Genomic DNA, 18,388 nt, shown 5'->3' with positions numbered 1-18,388 from the left:
GCAGTTAAAACAACATCTTTAAATGTGATGGCCGTGACTGTCACTATTGTCCCAGGGAGTTCAGCACGGCTGGGGTTTGGCACCGACTCGTCCGCAGCTGTCAGACTCCAGATTTCCAACGGCTCTGTCACATGCGGTAGTAACTTAACCTGGCATTCCTTTACGGCCCTGCAACAACAGCATGGAGATTGTGTTCTCCTAATACGTCCAACTTCAGCTCCTCAAATCCACATATGGTTTTTCATGCAGTTGTGAGTCATATGAATACAGTATGCCAGCAGCTTCACTGTCCATCATTCTTATGAATTGAAGAAGTAATTCAAAAACAGCTGTTTTTTTACAATTATTTTTAAACTAACGAGGGTGTTTGGATTCATTTCAGTGAACCATAGCACAGAGTAACACATGATCCAAGAATTACAGAGTCAGCTGAAGGTGGAAAGGTGCTGGGAATGTTGCCAGAAGCTGTGTTTTTAACCAGCTGCAATAAATCTGTCAGTGTTAGTCTAATATAAATTTTTTATAGGTGACATTAATAGTAACAGCAGAAAAGAGCGGGTTATGACATGGAATTGGCCATGAATTGCAAACCCGTTTCCCACTAATATAACTCTGTGTAGGGAAGTGTTTTCTTAGTTATGAAATGCAACTTAATAACTTTTGAAAGTTAATTTTTTTGACATTAAATAGCTCTGTATTTTGATCTTAATCATTACTTTCAAGGAGACACATTGTTCCCTCAGCAGGGTAATACTTGCCACTCAGTGTTATACACACTGACCGCCAGGAGGTACACAGTTCTCTACAGTTTGCCACTATGCTGCTTCAATGAACAGCTAAACATGCAGGGCCTTGCGGAGCACCTCAGCGAAGTTTTATCTTTCACCGCTTTATGTCTACTCATGTTCCTATTCCTAAATTAGGCTCAAACTGTTTTGTGTTTGATGTCACCCCATGGTGTGTTATAATAGTTAAGGCTGACACTGCAACCTGCTTTTCTTTTTAATGGTATTTCAGAGAAAATGTGTAACGAAATATTATTTAACTTGGACTGAATGGTGACAACAATAACAGGGGGTCCCACTGCCCTGTAGGAAGCTCTGATTGCTGTGCCATTCATTCTGGTTCCTGCTTACATTGCAGTGTCAGGGGAATTGTGAGTCAAGTAAGCCGGAGGTACTCTGTATCACTTTGGAGAGTAACATCTGTGACTATCTGCCTGGCACACTATTAGCCCAAATCCCCTGTTTACCTGGGTATTATAGGTAAAATGGAAAGTGTTATCCCTTCTCTGGGAACTTGGTTACAGTGGAGAGTGAGCTCTGGCTCCTGTTGCATCCAAAATTGCTGTGATTAGGACACATAATCCAGTATCACAAGGGACTAACCACAATGGCTTTAACATATTCCACCTGACATTTAGCACAGCCAGATCTCTGATTGGCACTTGATTAGCAACTAATCCATGTCATTATCTCCTTCAGTGAAATTAGTTGAGTAGAAAATGGTGTCGTAAATCACAGAGGTGGAATAGTGGTGGGGCTTTGATCAGCGTACAGCTCTGAAGGTACTGTGAGGAGACAGGAAATATGTTGTTGCCATGGATACTACAAAAAAAAATAGGTGAGATGCAATATATGGCTCAATAGTTTGATGAAAATGTTTGGTCTCGCGTGGAAAACGGATGATGTCAACGTGAGAGAGTATTGATAAAAGTTTTGGTTCTTATCTTCCGACTTGTTCACACAAAGTGTTGGCATTTCCACATACAGCAGTCACATAGGTTGAAGCTTAGGTATACCTTGATATAAAAGACTATTCCCCTCTGTTAGATTATGGACTAATATTCAGACTTCTCCATATCCTGCCAGGTAGAATCCAGCTCACCCCCCCACTCCCCACTCCCCACCCCCCTCCCTCCTGCCCACCCTGTGCTGCCTCCTCTGGCTCCAGTCCTGAACCTAACCCTCAGAGGAGTGGAAAATAATTAGGAGAGAAAATTGCTGCTGACACTATTTCTGAAAAGCAGGGTATTGTAATGAGAGCAGAGCAGGTATTCATTGTGTCTGAGGGAGCGATTGAAAGCCCTTGGTTTTCGGGCTGCCTGGGAGAAGCCCAGGGAGAGTAAGCAGAGCTTTGCTGAGTCCCTTAATGCATGTGGGAACGGAGCCTTGAGAGGACAAGGCAGAGGTGTCTTCAACAATGGCAGGAGCCAAGGTTACAGCTGAGTAACTAATTCAAACCGCTCCAGACTGACACACACACTCATACGCGCACACACTCGTCTCTTTTGTCTCACTCAATATGTCTCTCCCTCTGTCTCTTGCTTTCTCCTTGTTCCCATTATGAGTTCAGAGGGATGCCGTCCAGCCACCGCTCAAAGTTATCTTCATTAGCTGTGCGGACTTGGTGGAGTGGCTGCTCTGGGAAGCTTTCTCTGAGCAAGGCACTCAGAGAAGATGAATAAATGTTTTGTCCCACATAGGCCTGGCCTAAAGCGGTGGCAGGGCTGCGAGGAGAGATAGATGAGGTATTAACTGTTGTATTTTTCAGCCGGGGCGGAGGAAGCCCAGTGTGGGGTTGACAGAAGCAGATGCTGCCGCCTGAATATTAAGCCTGTTAAATGAAATGTCCTCTATAAAAGAAGTCTTAATAGTAGTTGAAATATAGCACTGTGCGCCTCCGATTGTGCATCACATAGCCGAGCACATGCTCATATTTGGACTTCTGCTTTACATGTGATTCATCCTTAAAGCTAGTCTGATTGCCTTTTAGTGCTGTGATGCAGGTGCAGCATCAGACATTTTTTTTTTGTATTTGAATATGATTACTGCTTCCAAGTATAATGAAATAGGGACACAGGCATAATAACGTTGAGGAGTCCTTTTGAGACTACTCAAACACATGGGTCTATGGATGATGACTTCATTAGATGCAGGGAACTGACTTCCACTGAGGTTGGACGGTGTAGCTGCAATGTCTAAGTTAAATAATGTTCACCTGGTAAATACATTGACATAAGCACACATTTAGAAATAACTACAACACTTGTAAAGGAAATGAGCAAAACCACAAAATAGTTTGTGGTTGTCAGCACAACAGGACAATTGAACTGACTTGTCCTCGTTTCTGAAGTGAATGTAAATGCCATTCTTAGTTAATGAGAATCTGAGGCTGCCTTTGTAATGTTGCAGGCATCCATCATGTAGAAATCTGCAGGGAATAAAGCTGAGATCCCGCTTAAATGAGAAAATAAATTGATGGCCAAATTGCATGTGGGTCATATCTCCGCTTATGGGAACTCAGATCTGCTTTGAGTTGCCTGTTTTTTGAAACAACAGGTGACGCAACTTGGTTGCATCATCAGTGATGAGCACAGGGACAAAGGGTGTCTCAGGTCCTAGATCATGAGACACCCTCACCAGGAAGACCCAGCGGGGGATGATCAGTCCTCGGCCCTTCCTTCCTACAACCCTCTGATGCCATGGAGGCTGATTGTCCGATGTAGAGACTTGCCTGCAAAACCCCTGCAGCGCATTTCAGTGGGCTCACAGCGGGCCTTCCACCCATGCTCTCTGCATTCCTCTACGATTTCGAGATATTTGGCCTTGTCACGCACCCGGGCCCCCTCCATCTGGTCTTCCCAGGGGACAGCGAGGTCCTGCAGATTCACTTGCTTAGAGCAGTCCGACATTCAGACCAAATCTTGTCTCACAATCCACCCTGCAATTGAATTTTAAATTACAAAGTAATTCTAAAACCTCTCACTCCTTTACCCCTGTCTATATCTCTGTCTGGCGTAGAAATAAACACAGATATTACCCACAATGCACCTGCTACAGTCCATCCATTCTGTGAAGTGGTGTAAGTAAGGCAGGTAAATTAAATCTGTAGCTTTACCGTCCGAGATTCTGGCAGTCCGCCAGATCAGTTGAGCATCAGCTTCTCCATTTCCAGGCACTGTGAACAAATTTCCAGGCTTTTAGGGGCTCGCTGGCACTAGATGCACAGTGACACACTCAGTAGCGTCAGAAATAGTAGCTTACGCAGCCATGAACAGGAGGAGCAGCGGACTGGAAGCTGAAACTATTATCTACAATCTCAATCTTCAGCGGCTGAGATGAAACCCAGAACCCTGTATGTTTTTGCTCGCTGGGTTCCTAAGGTGCTTATAGGTATGAGATCAACCTTTCCCTGTGGTGAGAGGAAGTGTCTGCGGAGGATGGACTCCTGCGGGAACATTGTTAACTGCAGGAGGGCAGTGGTACACTTTCTTAAGCGGGCTGACTGTATGTGACCACAAAAAGATCATGGTTTACTTTTCACCTGTTTAAGGTTTAAGGGAAGCAGTGAGGTTATTTTCCTGCTCTTGAACAGTTTCTCCTGCCTGATCTCGGGTCGTATTTTTTTTTTAATGAACGACTCAATTACTTTTACAGTATATATACAGGATACTTAAAGTCTATTTTTATTTGATCATTAGTGCACCTGCCTGACAGGTTGTCGGCTTTGTTGCAGCACTGACTTCAGTTGCTGTGTTTCACAAGTGCATGAGTCAGCGATCACCAATAATCTCACTGAAAATCTCTGAGCACTTAGCCCTTTAAATTGGTGAAGTTTTCATCTGTGTTGCAGTAGTCGTGTGAATAATCAGTGTCTCATTCTTCTTCTTTATAGTCTCGCTGAGGTTCAGAGGTCAAAAGAGCAAATCAATGCAATGTTTACACTATAGGATACTTCAAATAGCATAGAAAATATTTTTAAAAAAACATCCCACAGTATATATTATGGGTTCATCATAGCTGTCGTATGAACTTCCTGTTAGTGCCTTTTTTTAAAAAAAATTGTCCATGTCACACTGGTTTGTCCAGAAGCGCATCAAATAAACTCAAAATGCCTTCCAGCTTCCACTTCAGGCTTTTGCATTCAGCAATTGATGTTTGCGAGGTCTTAAGAAGCAATTGTGATGCAAATAACTGTGTCTGATGATCATGGACAATCTTGTTTGCACAGTGGTTATTATAAAAAAATACCAAGCCTACAGCCGGTGCTACATCCGTTCTGTTGTGTTAAGTAGCTTTCATTGTCACCACAGCGATCCCTCCTCGTATCCACATCGCTGTCACACTCGTGTTACTTTTTTGAAAAGCCATCAGGATTCGTCTCTGTCAGCTGCCTGTCCCTCAGTCCATTAAAGATGATTGATAGAGCTGGAAAATCTTCCGCCCAGCTGTTGTCGTTGACTCATCCCTGAGAAATTGAAAGGAGCTCAGAAAAGGACCATTCCTCATCAAAAGACCTTTTGTCTATGTTGATGATGTGAAGCAAAATACGGTATTGAAGATAGTGTGTAACTAATTTACAGCTTCTTTTCACAGCTTTTTTCCGCCGGCTCTGTATGCGAATAATTATTACATTACAGATGAAGATGGTGATTAGAGTCACATTTTGTCCTTTATCAGAATATCAGGAGAATATGTAAAGATTAGCTATCCTGCAGGCCGTCTTAACTCACACCTGTTTTAGCGTTGATAAATAATGTTAGTCTGTATAGCTTGTCCTCTCTATTGGTCAAATCTTAACAAAGGGAATCCAAAGAAAAGACGTCTGTTTGTCCGACTGCTACTGTTCCTCCTCCTGGCTCCGTTATCCTCTAATGGCTAGTGAGGATTTTTACAGGACAACTTGAGGGGGATTTTATGATGTTTCAGTGTGATTGATAACATGCTCTTGCAGGCATGTCAGGCTTTCAGAGACAGATAATGTGGATTTCTATCTCTCTGCCTTCTCGTGTAAGACGCGCTATCAATCAAGTGTAGTGTGGCCTTAACCCGGTAAAATTAAAACCTTTGGGGGGGTGGGAGGGGTGGGAGGACCAGGACACACACACACACACACACACACACACACACACACACACACACACACACACACTTAACAGGGAAGCGCGACAGAATCAGAACACAGATCCACATGATAGCAGGCTCAAAACAGAGAACAGGGCAGAAAATACAGTTAATGATCTGACTATATATCACTGTTGACAGAAGAGAGGGATTAGAGAAAGAACAGTCTCATTTTCACTGTGTGCAGAGGCGTTATTAGATCCTAGCCCAGCTAATTTCATTGCTAAGCTTGTCAATATTTACCAGTAACAGACGCAGCCCACTATAGCAGACTCAGTCTCCTACAGAGAGGAAGTACAAGGGGATAATTTGAAAACGTAGAGATTCGCTTACCAGAATCAACCTCCTGAACATCTTTTTCAGGTTGTTGTTGCTTGTTTGTTTTCACACGATAAAGCACTCAAACTGCTAATTAGCCAAGCTGCTTTTGAGATATGTTGTGTGCCTAGTTTTGCATGTTTCTCCTCAGGTTGGCCTTACTTCTCCTTGTTTGTCTGTGTTTTTCAGTTGATGGCTGCATACACAAAGTGGCCGGGTCCTGTCTGTATGATGAGTGTCACTCACTAAATGGCTGTGAAACCGGCAAAGCCAAGATCACCTGCGGCTACGATCTCCCTGCAAGATGTGAGTATCAGTAATTAATATCTTTTTATTTTTTTTGCTTGTTCTGTGATGTGTGCGCTGGTGCCTATTCTATTCTCTAATCGAAACTGCTGCCGTTGAGAGCTACATTCACCTGACAGTTAGTGAACATTAAGATTTAGTGGTAAACATTAGTGTTGAGACGTTGTACTTTCCAGCATTAATCTATATTGTTCTTTTAGAGTAGCCTCATATTTTTCCAAACCTAAGGCTACTGAACCAGCTGGTGCTATGCCATTGGACAGATGCAGAAAATCCCTAGTAATGACTATAAAAAAAAACATGTTTTTTTGTATTTAGTTTTGGATCTGACAAAGGATTTTGCAGTTCATGTGTGCACATGTATCATATTTTGAATTGAGGTCACAGTCTGTGAAGTTTGGAAAAGTATGATCGCATTTTCTGATGAGACTCTAAATACGCACGCACGCACACACACACACGCACACACGCACACACACACACACATACCTGCGTATAATGACTGGTCATTAGCGGCCAATACAAAACCAGAGTGGGATGCATCTGAGGTCCAAAATAAAAACATTTTAATCATAATTTATTTGTTTTGAAAAGTCATTTGTAATAAATACAGAGTTGTTATTTGGAGGATAATTAATATGATTGGTGCTTGTTGTATAGCTGGATGGGAGTGTCATCTGCACACAAACAAAGACATTAAGGGAGCTATTAGTTGCTTAATTTGATTGATTTTTCATCCCTGATTTATTCTGTTAACGGATCACATAACTCTTACTGTCACGCAGTAAATGATCAGAAGTGGGACTGCACTGTTTTCTTTGTTTTTATGTCTGTCATGGACATAATGTTTTGTAATCAAATGTAAGAAAGTTTATGTCTGTTTGTGTATGTGTGTCAGCTCAAATCTCAGATTTGAGCAGCTTTTATAGTTCATGTTTCCGAGCTAATTTCTTTTGGTAACTGTCCTTAATACGTGTCACTTTTTAAACTTTGTCTCAAGATTGTTCCCTCGCAAACTTGAAATGAAAAACATGATAGGATGGAAGAAATGTCACTTGGTGTAATTCGGTCGAGACAAACGTCCCAGCAGTCCTAACCTAACCCTGAAGGATTTCCGAGAGACAGCCAAGAGAAGACATTGAGGCTCAGATGAAATTAGGTTGTGTTAATACGGTATGTCGTAAAGATGTCAAACAAATGGAGCAGATAAACTGTGAGTCAGTCTTGTGGGCGGCCAGTTCAAGTGTCTGGGGCTCCAAAACAGGGTGCACCATGACAATTTAATAACCTGCAATGTCACCTGGTAGCAATCATGCTGCCATTGGGTACTGTTATTGTAATTATCTCTGGGCAAAACACCTTCTCCATGCTGATAAGTCGTTATAGATTGTGTTGTTCCTTCCCAGGAACAGTCAGTTCGTTTTGGGACGTGATGTTATTTCACATTATCTTTACTCCCAGCCGGTATCATCTTCCTGCTCTGATCCCTGTCATCATCAGCGCTGTCCATTGTCTGCTCTTATAAACTAACATATGCTTGACTTTTCATTGTGAGCGCTCGGCACCAAAAAGAGATCGCACTCGTTCCTAAACTCTATCAACTGCTTGGATTTGATTCATTCTGCGTTAATTTCTTGCTCCGACTTATTTGTTCCACCCACCCACACATTATAAAGCTGCCGTGACTGCAAACAACTATCTATTCAGTCTATGAAATTTCAAATAATAGTCTATCCACCCCCTCAACGCTGAACAAAGTAAACAAACAAGACAACAGACAATTGTCACATTTTAAAATGTTCCTAAATTCTGGGATGCTAAACATGGGTGTAGCAAAGGGTAAAAGCTTGCAGTGAAATAACAGTGTATAGGATATTGATTGAAAGTTAATATTGTGTTAATTGCCCTCTGCTGTGGCAAAGGCTAAATACATAAAATTATTAAAACTATTTTTAATATTTGTATAATACAGTGGTTAACTTCAGCAAACAGCTGGATCATTATGATGATTCAGAGGTGGTCATTCTAACTATGAAAAAGAAGAGTGATGGACTATGTAGTACATAAGTTCTGCCTTCTTTAGCAAAGATATGATTCGAACTAAAAGTACTCTGATTTTATAATTGTATACATACCAGGGATAAAATAATATATACAAGAAATACATTTTTCTGTTCCAGTTTTCTATTATTGTTTTATTATGGAAAATCAAACTGATGATCTTGACCCATCTGCTCAGAATAATGACATGAAGTTGTTTGCTCCGGTGGCTTCTCAGCCTAAAGCACATATAAGTGTGGAAGTACAAACATCACAGAAAAGAAGTGCAACATGTATGAAAAGCCAGCTGTAAATTACCTAAGCTTTGGACAAGGGGGAAGAGAACTCATGTTTTTTACTGGGGAAAACTGGTGAATTGAATGAAGAGCAACATGAGAGTTGTTTATGGAGTTAGTTTCCACATCGCATTGTCTTGTCTGTCAAAATACTTAGACAACTGAAATATTATTATGGTCATAGTGGGTGTTAAACATACAGCATTTGGCGATGTTAACTCTTTGACATATTGATTTCTGTTGGCTGTCAAATGTAAAGACTTTTAAATTGTTGAATGATACCATCAGACACTGAAGTGTCAGGATTTAATTGGGGAGACAAATAACCAGCCAGTGTTATTGTAGGACTAAATGTCGTGCCTTATACAAGTGAACGCTCACTGATTTTTTTTTTTGTATCATATTCTTGTTATTTTCGGGAAAACTTTAACTTTGTAAATACATTTTTACAAAGAAGATATCTTTTTTCTTTTTTTTTTTTACAAAATGTAATGTTTGTGTATCTGCAGGCCTGCGAACTCGCATTTTCATTGCATGCAAAACTGCTTCTGCTGACGCATGTCTGCAGATGGTGGCTCGTCGACACTTCCAAAAGTGAGAAGAGCACAGACAGATGGACCATTTACGGTTTACATCTTGGCAAAGCCCAGTATTTCCAGCGCAGCCATTCTCCTCCTAGTTTTGCCTGAACATTAGGCTGCGTTTCACCATTTTCTAGAAACGCATAAATATCTCTGAGGATTGCGCTTTCTTTTGGGGACCCCCCTCTTTTGGAATTGTTTCACCGCCTATAATTACAAATAAGTCAATCTAAACCCAGAATGATGCGCAACAAACTGTAAATTGTTTTGCTTTTAATTAACTTTTTTAGGGATTTAAGCTTGGTCTTGTATTGTATCTCTTGAAGTCATCTTGTGACGTTGCCAACAATGCATGGAAATAAGCGCCACCGTTTCTCTTCATCCCATAGCATTTTTGGAGTCTGTGTTATTTGAAGAATATGCCCAAGGATTATGACGGTTAATTTTGTTAGTTTTGTAAGAAATAGAGAAATTACAATTTAAACCTAATACTCAAAATAAATGGTAAAGCAATAAAATGCTTCCTTCTGTCCTGGAAAACTACTTCACTGCCCACAGGGAGAAAAGCAGTTGATCTGAAATCAGAGTTGTCCTTGTTTAGAGATTTGATGTGCTGAGGCTATGGAAAATGACTGGGCTAACCCTCCCAATCTCTCCCTCTTTTTATTCTTTTTCTTTAAGACAAGAAAATTGCTGTCCATTACATCCCAGTAAGCAGTTGAGGCTGTGAATCCCAGTGGCAAATTAGCCTTTCCTTTAAAAGGGCTAAGCACATGTGGGACTGATTATTATGGGGCTGGCCCAAGATTATTAATCAATGACGGTAATTACCCACCTACCATAACGGAAAGCCCCCCCCAAAAAAATATAAAACTGTCTGGTACATCAATCTGACAAGGAAATTGTCTCCTTGCCCAGTTTTTGTTTCTCATCTGTTCATAGATTAATGATCAAATGAAAATGTGATCTCAAGTGTGACAAGTTACGTCACATATTTATGACTCCAATAGTGGAGGATGTGTTTCAATAATTTGCACAATTGTTCCATTTGGTATCAGTATGCAAATGCCTGCAAAGTGACCAAATGGTAAATTAAAATGTAGCTTCCTCGCCTTCTTATAATGTTGTTCATTAGACTGTGTGTCTGGATTGTTCTCCTTTGCAGATACAGATGTCATTTTGCCACCTGTAAACTTTCACTATAGACCGGTTTTTAAAGTAGAAGGTAGAAACGTAAGAAGATAGTCAGTGCTCCAAAATACAATGTGTATAACTCCCGCCTGAGGAGCTACAATAGATGAGTTGTTTGAGTACCCAGTCAGCTAGGATTGTCCAATATGTTGCCTCCGCTGATTCAGGTGCTTCATCTGAGAGTTCGTATGGTCTTTTATTCATGATATTACTTCCATTTTGTGTTTGTTTTCAGAGGAGATTTAACAAACAGGTAAAATAGGCACAAACCACGTTCGTAGTGTGATCTCACTGCATCCAGCATTGTTCTGGAAAGTATCAACAGAACCCTTTAAAGGTATATATCACATAATCTAATTGAATCTGTATCCCTCTTTTGAATGCACCACACACAAAGATCTTACACTCTGTCTTTACCTTTTAATCATAAATTACCATTTAATATTTTATGATCTCAAGGTTGACTGCTTCGTAAAGCTGGAAAAGACTAAGCCATATAGATAAAGATACATTAAAATTAAAATTGGCAATAATCAAATAAATTCTTCCATTTCTCTACAAGTAAAAATCAAAGTGACTGAACAATAATGATCTACATTTATATTCTATTATTGGAACAGTTGCTTTTGTCATTTAAATGTGTGACACATCTGCGGATGATGTGCATGGACTGAACTCTACAATATCCATGTCTGAATTTTATCATTATTATGCTGCTCCACAGGTCCGCACTAATAACGTTTAGCAAAGACCTCATAGGTTAATCTGCCCTCGCACATTTCTGCCCGAGCTGTCACGGTAGACCTAGAAAGTATTTAGGGTTCAAACCAGAGGTCTGTGAGAGAAAGTTAATGTCCCAAAGGAACTTTTAGATAGAGGTTGGGAGTTTTCACCCCCCCATTTTCATCCGAAATCTTTTACCCGGTTTTGTTATCCTCCCTCGGGCTACTTCAGATTGACATTTCAAAACCATTGTACTGTTTATTGTTTTTATTCTTTCCTCCAACCCATTATTCCTTGAATTGTAAGTGTATGCTTTCAATAATGAATCCTATTTGGATAGAAGAAAGAAAGGCCAGAATTTAGTTTTATCATGCTGTCATGACAGTGCCCTCTTTCCATTTTAATCTGTGCTGATTATTTGTGAACATTTGTGTCAATCTGCTGTTTTGCTAACCCTCCAGAGGAATAGGGATCATTGGGATTCATATGGAACCTCAATTCACTCTAACTTATCAGTTGTAAGGATTTAGATCCAGACTTTGGAGCGTTGCCTCCACCCAGCCCCCTCTGATGGTGAGGAGACACAACCTTATCCATGCAGCGTTCAGACGCTGGCAGACCTTTGATTACTCTCTTATCTAAAACGGGATGCTAACTGTTTTGAGCACGCTCAGCTGGCGTTCTGTCTCAACAATGACTGGATTCTTCTCCACACTTCTCAAGCATGCACTCAAGCTTTTCCAGGAACAACATATTTTCTGTCATTTTTTCTTTTTTTCTTTCTTGCTGCAGTTAAACCAGCTTGCTGGCCTCCTGTATCCAGTCAATTTGTGCTCTGTCTATAGCGACTGTTTTTACAACTAAGGATGTGTTCTCTTGAAGAACATCAGAAGTCCCTATCATAACAAGATGTTATAATGCAGCAGTACACTTCCAATGGCCTGTCAGACAGACACAGACCAGATCTATACATTAGGTTGCTATGTGCTTCCCTGTTATTGTTCATGCTTCACACTCTAATAGAACAGAAACAGGTTTACATTATATATTTATACCCTCTGGAGACAGTAAGATGTATAGAGTTTTATGTAGTATGTATTTTATGCGTTTTAAGTGGCACTAAATGTACACTGTTTTCTTTCGCTTTCTTCACTTCCTTTCCTGAGGACTACACATTTTTTGAGGTCTTACTAAGATAAAATGAAGGTTATCGGTGTAATCAATCAAAGTTATTCTAATCTACTCACAGCAAGCGATGTGTTAAGAAATGAGTATCACAAGGCTTTATGTCATCAGATTTTCTGGTTCATTTTCATATTTCGTTGAGCAGCAGACTGATGAACATTTCCGAGAACATGAGTTATCGTAGCATAATTATTCTCTGAACTAATAACTCTTAAACTAAATGAACAAGTGAACAGGGACAGTCTTTGTTTTGATAACCATATTCCTGCTTTCCTTATTCATGAATCATTGCCACAATGAAAGATAATGTCTAATCAGCCTGATGACTGAGCTGCATAACTCAGTGGCTTTACTCATTTTATAAGCATGACATCTGTACACGTGCACAAAACGAGCAGAGATCCTGAGCTGCTGCTGCTGCTGTTAGAAATGCTGTGATCGCAGCTTCAAATGTTTCTTTCAGCGTCAGATTTTCAGCAGCAGTATTATTGGTGCGAGCTCCTGAAACTTCCAGGCGCACAGTTAGACAAAATACCTTTGGGAGACGCATCTCAGTTCGGTTCACCTCCTTCTTTATCTGCTGCTCCCTTTCAGTACAAAATGGGAGTCTCTGGTGTTTACTGTAACGGCACCTGTGCTAATAATACTAATCATCTGCCTGTGATAATTTTTTCTCCCTGATAGCATGAGGAATCTTTCCCATGCCCTATTTAATCCGGGAGACCAGGCCGTCTGTTCCGTCTCTTTCCACTCAGCAAACACAGATAAATCACGGCAAAGTACCCACTATTAGTAAGTGACATCCAGCTCATTCTGATTAAATTACCCCCTCGAACATTATCGTTCTGCCGAGCGTGTTTATCAAAGTAGTCTCCGCCCCATCATATACAGCAGGGCCGACACGTTCAGTGGGCCATCGGACAACCCGTAATTTGTTAATCTGGGTACAACTTGTTGTTCACGAGGAAAGGATTTAGTCTTGTTGAGGATCTTCTTTGCTTCACTGTTTTCCTTCAGGTTTTATATGGTTAAAGCATTCAGTGTATTGTGCAGCGTTAGCAATAAAAACAGAGTACAACTACTGGCCTGACAGGTGTTACAGCACATAGGTGGAGATTATTGGATTTTTGGGCCTATTTTTTTTTATTTCACCTCACTATTGTTGAATGACTGAAAACCATGCATGGTTGACCACACGTTGCTACTTTATCTTGTAGGGTTCATTGAATTTTCTCAGCCCACAAAAGGGTTGTAATATTTCAGAGCTAATATATGACAAAAGAAAAGAAAAAAAAACATTTTATGTGAGTTTCATGCAGCAGCAGTTAGGCAACTTTAATATTATTCGCCTTGCTTTTCACATGAAATTGGTAAAAAGGCAGACGGCTGAACAGACTGTACTTTATCTCTACATAATGGATCAAGTACACGCGGTGTGACTGTTACAAGGTGTTTCCCCCCCCCCCTCATTTTGGAATCAAGGCTAGAGTGAAAGAAATCCTTTCTTGTAGTAGATAAATTAGTGGGGCTTAACTCAACCGTGGTGGCCATCACAGTCCCCAGCACACACACGGTGCTAAGTCAACATCTTCTCTACTGCTCTCTGTTAGCACTCACATCATAAAAGTCACTTCATCTCTCCATGCACACTCCATTTACCAGACGGGGTCTACCACTGACTTTCTCAGACGGTCTTGATTGTTTTAGTGTTTTTGTCTGGTGCCTCAGTCACTCAGCCTGTCACTCATTGTGGCGTGAAGTGTTTATAGTTTAAAATATAAAAATGGTACTTTTTCTGTTTGGTTTTGTTATAGTGGTTTAAGTGAGTTATAGCTTTTAATCGTTATTATTAAAACTGCAAATCAAATAATTAGATCAATAAAAGGTGAGGGGCATTTTTCCCAAAAAACAAAACTTGAAGAAAAAGTAATAAAGCTTTGCTGCATAAAAAAAATAATGGTCAGACCTTGCTGTTAGGATATAATTTTAAGCTGTTTGTGATTATACCCTCCAAAATTTCAAGATGAATTAATGATCGGATACCAAGGATAGGCCAGCTGTTTTTAGCATTATTTATGAGAGAAAAACTGCCTTCTTCTCCAGACTAATCAGCTCACTCTCTGGCTTCTTATTGGCTCTAATGGGTGCACTCTCAAGGAACAGAACAAATCTAATTTCTCTGCTCATCTGTAGAGGCCCAAGTACTCTCCTATGTGCCTCTCTTTTCAGATATTTGTGTTTCCTTTGTTGGCTGGCCTGTCAGTCTCCCAAGCCTCTTGAGGACTGGAGTAATTTGGTAATTTTGCCTAAACGGTGATACTGTAATTATGTGGCATCAGCTGCCTAGCTGTCAGTGAGACGGCCAATGGTCATTCATCACCAGAAACTATAAGTGTGAAGGGGGGGCGGGGGACATGCTGACTGATCGGGTAAACACTAGCAGAAAGAAAGTGTGGTGGTTTCTCCCCCCCCCCCAAAAAAAAAAAACAAAAAAGGCTGAAAATAGGAGGTGAAAGACCTTTGGAGTAATGGGGTGCAGGAGCAGCAACAGCCTGTGTGGTGGCCGGCTTGTTTGACTGAGATAGGGGGGCATCAAGGCGTGCCTGAGCCCCAGAGCGACAGTGATGTATCGGGGGGGTTTGGGTAGGGAGGGCGGGGGTGAAGTGGGACCCCTAGAAGGTCAGGTTTGAAGTGGAATGTGGCAGCAGCTCTAATGCAGTCCTGCCTTCCCATCACACACAGCTCCCATCTGTCCACGAGTAAGCCTGGCTTAATGAAGGCTGTCATTATAAAGGGCTCATCACCCAGTGGTGGCACATTTACACACACACAGAGAGCCATCACGACTGAAGTAAAGCGGCTGCCAAAGACTGTTACAGTTTTAAAATTTGGATTTAATGTTGAATAGACCTTTTTTTTCCTAACACAGTAGCAGGGCTGATTCCACAAAACTATGGCTCGGCATCACAAAAAGGAAAACAATTCCAGGTATTTTACCTACATGTGTTAGCGGTACCTCATCAGATTAAAGGGACACTTCACTAATTTTCACCTGGTTTTTAACTTTACTGTCCCTAATTCTGAAAACACGTTTCTGTAATCCACTGAGTAAAACCAGACAGGAGGAACGGAACAGTCTTCACACTTTTCTGAACGAAACTCTGGAGGATCCGTTTTTCTACATAGTTTTTCTGTTTTTCCTTAAGTCTAAGTTCATTCCTTTTTTGTAAAAGGAATAACTGCCTAAGGATTACATTTTTAAGGGAAAGATTTGGGGGATTTTGTTGTTTCCAGATGGAGCTTTTCTTTTAAATGTAGAGTGCAGACAAATGCATGTAAAGATAGCTGTAGAAATCATATGAAAAAGTTACCTAAATGACAAAAACAAATATGGCTTCATGCTAATTTCTCAGTCTGCTTGTGGTGCATGTCGCCAATTGAAATACTATGTGTGATGTATTCACCATATTTATACAAATGTTTATAAAAGTGAAGTATGACATTCAGACCAAGGTGCTTTCAAAGTAGTTTTTTTTTTTTTTTTTTTTTTTTTTTTTTTTTAGGTGGCAAGCTTTCTTTTTTTGTTTTTGTTTACACTTTCTCTGATCCTCCTTCATATCAAACCATCTTATTTCAAATAGAATTATATCGTCTGTTTTGAAGATTGACTGTCTTGCTACAACAACAGTATTGTGGTGTTCAGCAAGGCTTCAAGGCTTCCCTGATACTGTGACTGAGGCCAATACGAAACTCTGCCACTCATTCCTCGGCGACAATAGTGCACAGTTTATGGGTAACACTGGCATGTCTCCACTGTTGACAGTGTTGTTATCTCGAGAAGAAAAGCGCATTTTTAATCTGATGGCTTTGTTTACCTCTCATCCAAGACTAAGGATAAAAACTAATTAAGAACAGGGAGTACCAGACTCCTGTAGTGCCATTTTCACAGCTAATTATGCATGAATACAGACTGCCTAAATAGTTGCTCCCTAGTCTTTGATGTTCTTTTCACTAAATTGCTATGGTTACTTCTGCTCATTAGGCTTTTAAGATGGTAAACTTTGACAGGTTTTGTCTTAGTTGTTTTCACTTTATATCCCAGAATCCCTCTGTTGAGGGTGGAGACGTTAGTATACTTCATTCTTAAATATATTCCTGTGTCCTGTATGTGTATCCCTGGTTGCCATTCATGAGTTTAATGTTGTGGATTTAGAACTGCGCTGCGGTCCTTAAAAACCATTAACCTTCCCATAAAAGTGCATATGGCTCTCTATAAACCCTAATGGGTAATGGGACCAATACACAGGAGCCTATGTGTTCCTCTGGGGGCACCTCTTTTGAGAAATACGGAAATGAGACTCCATAAAAAGGAAAATAAAACTTATTTTTGATAACATTATGGTGTTGGGGTGTTTCCCAGATTTCTGTCTACCTTAGTTTAAGTGCTGTCTCGATCAATATGTTCCCAAGAAATTAAAGTTTCTATACCTGTGTGTAGATTTTATTGCCCGTAGAAGTTAGAATTTCTAACATTTAATTCAAACGTATTTTTTTTATTTTTTATTTCCCTTACCTGCCTATACTTCACACCACACGGAAATGAAACAAAGTTTTACATGTGTACAGCCTTTTGCCCTGAAGCAGTTTGGTTTTCTGAGTAATTTAGCTCTGCACCTAAACAACTAAGCAGAGCATTGGGGAAAACAATCACACATGCTGGAGGTTTATAACTGAAATGTGTAAAAGTGTAATATCATATTTTCACACTGCATAATTACGATAAATTAATATTGCTGGATATCAAATCAAACTGATCTTCAGAAGGCATAATGGAGGCTGTTTGATCACACTTACTTCAGTGCCTATAGCAATTAAACATGTAAGCGGATATATCAAAGATTTATTTTGTAACAACTTGAGACTGACTATTGACCGCAGTAAACCAGGACATGTTTGCTTATAAGTGTTTATGACATGTGTTGGCCCGAGGCGCTGGTGTTCGGGCCGTCATGCCGGCTCTGTTTCCCAGGTTGTTTTAAAGGCATTGCAAGGTGAGAAATGGCTCCATGGCAAGTAGTTTTATGGTGATCACCTTGAGTCGTTGCTCTGGCCAGGAGACTAGTGAGTGTAATGGATCTGCTGGGAGCCCTCAGTATAGATTTATAAAAGTGCAGGGCTGGAGGGGAGGATCAGTCACCTGCCTCTGTTTTCCACAGACCAAGAGACAGCAATGAATAACGTCGGAGAGCTAATCCAAGGCGACAGTGTTTTGACAAACAATACACAGCGACTGTTTCTGGCAGTTGTTACAGATCCGCAAAGTTTACTTATCCAGCATTTCTAGAAACTTTTTCAAAAGACTAAACATAGCATGTTGAAATTTTAATTGGGAACAAGCCACTGCTACTGCAGTTTTGTCTGAGAAGTGATCTCCCTGTGAAAGGATGTATTATCCTTTCCAAATAATCACACACACACACGCACACGCACACACACACACAATTCAGCATGTCACGCAGCACGTGGCCGTGCAACGAAGGAGGCAGAATGTGTCGGTAAAGGTCCCCTCCATGTGCGTGGTGGTTAGGTTGGCAGGGCAAGCAGGGGAGCGTCCGGATCAAGTTTCCCCCTCCTGCTGTCTAATTATTGACCCATCTGGTATTGTCTTTTCAATTGTTTCAATTATGATGGCACTGGTGTTGCTCAGCACCCTGGCGTCAAGGCATGCATAATTCATGTGCAACACCCTGGACTCCACTCAGAGTAGTGGGTTTGAGCTGAATGTCAATACCGCCTCATGTCCCCAGTGGAGCACAGGGTTGTCTGTATTGACAGCAAGGCA

General features: G+C 40.7%; 1 protein-coding gene across 3 annotated transcripts in view; it reads left to right on the top strand.

Moving 5' to 3' along the window:
- The window catches only part of macrod2 (mono-ADP ribosylhydrolase 2), a 395,447-nt gene that overhangs the window by 158,386 nt on the left and 218,673 nt on the right, over nt 1-18,388 (top strand). For all 3 annotated transcript variants that reach the window (XM_069145006.1, XM_069145005.1, XM_069145007.1), the window contains one exon: nt 6,414-6,530. In XM_069145006.1, the coding sequence (XP_069001107.1) occupies nt 6,414-6,530 (117 nt within the window). The remainder of the gene's footprint in view (nt 1-6,413; nt 6,531-18,388) is intronic.

Source organism: Embiotoca jacksoni, unplaced genomic scaffold (assembly GCF_022577435.1).
Source record: "Embiotoca jacksoni isolate LCO1_2020_lvr unplaced genomic scaffold, fEmbJac1.0.p SCAF_12, whole genome shotgun sequence".
Taxonomy (NCBI): Eukaryota; Metazoa; Chordata; class Actinopteri; family Embiotocidae; genus Embiotoca; species Embiotoca jacksoni.
Note: the sequence above shows the minus strand (reverse complement) of the source record. Positions and strands in the feature narration are given on the sequence as shown.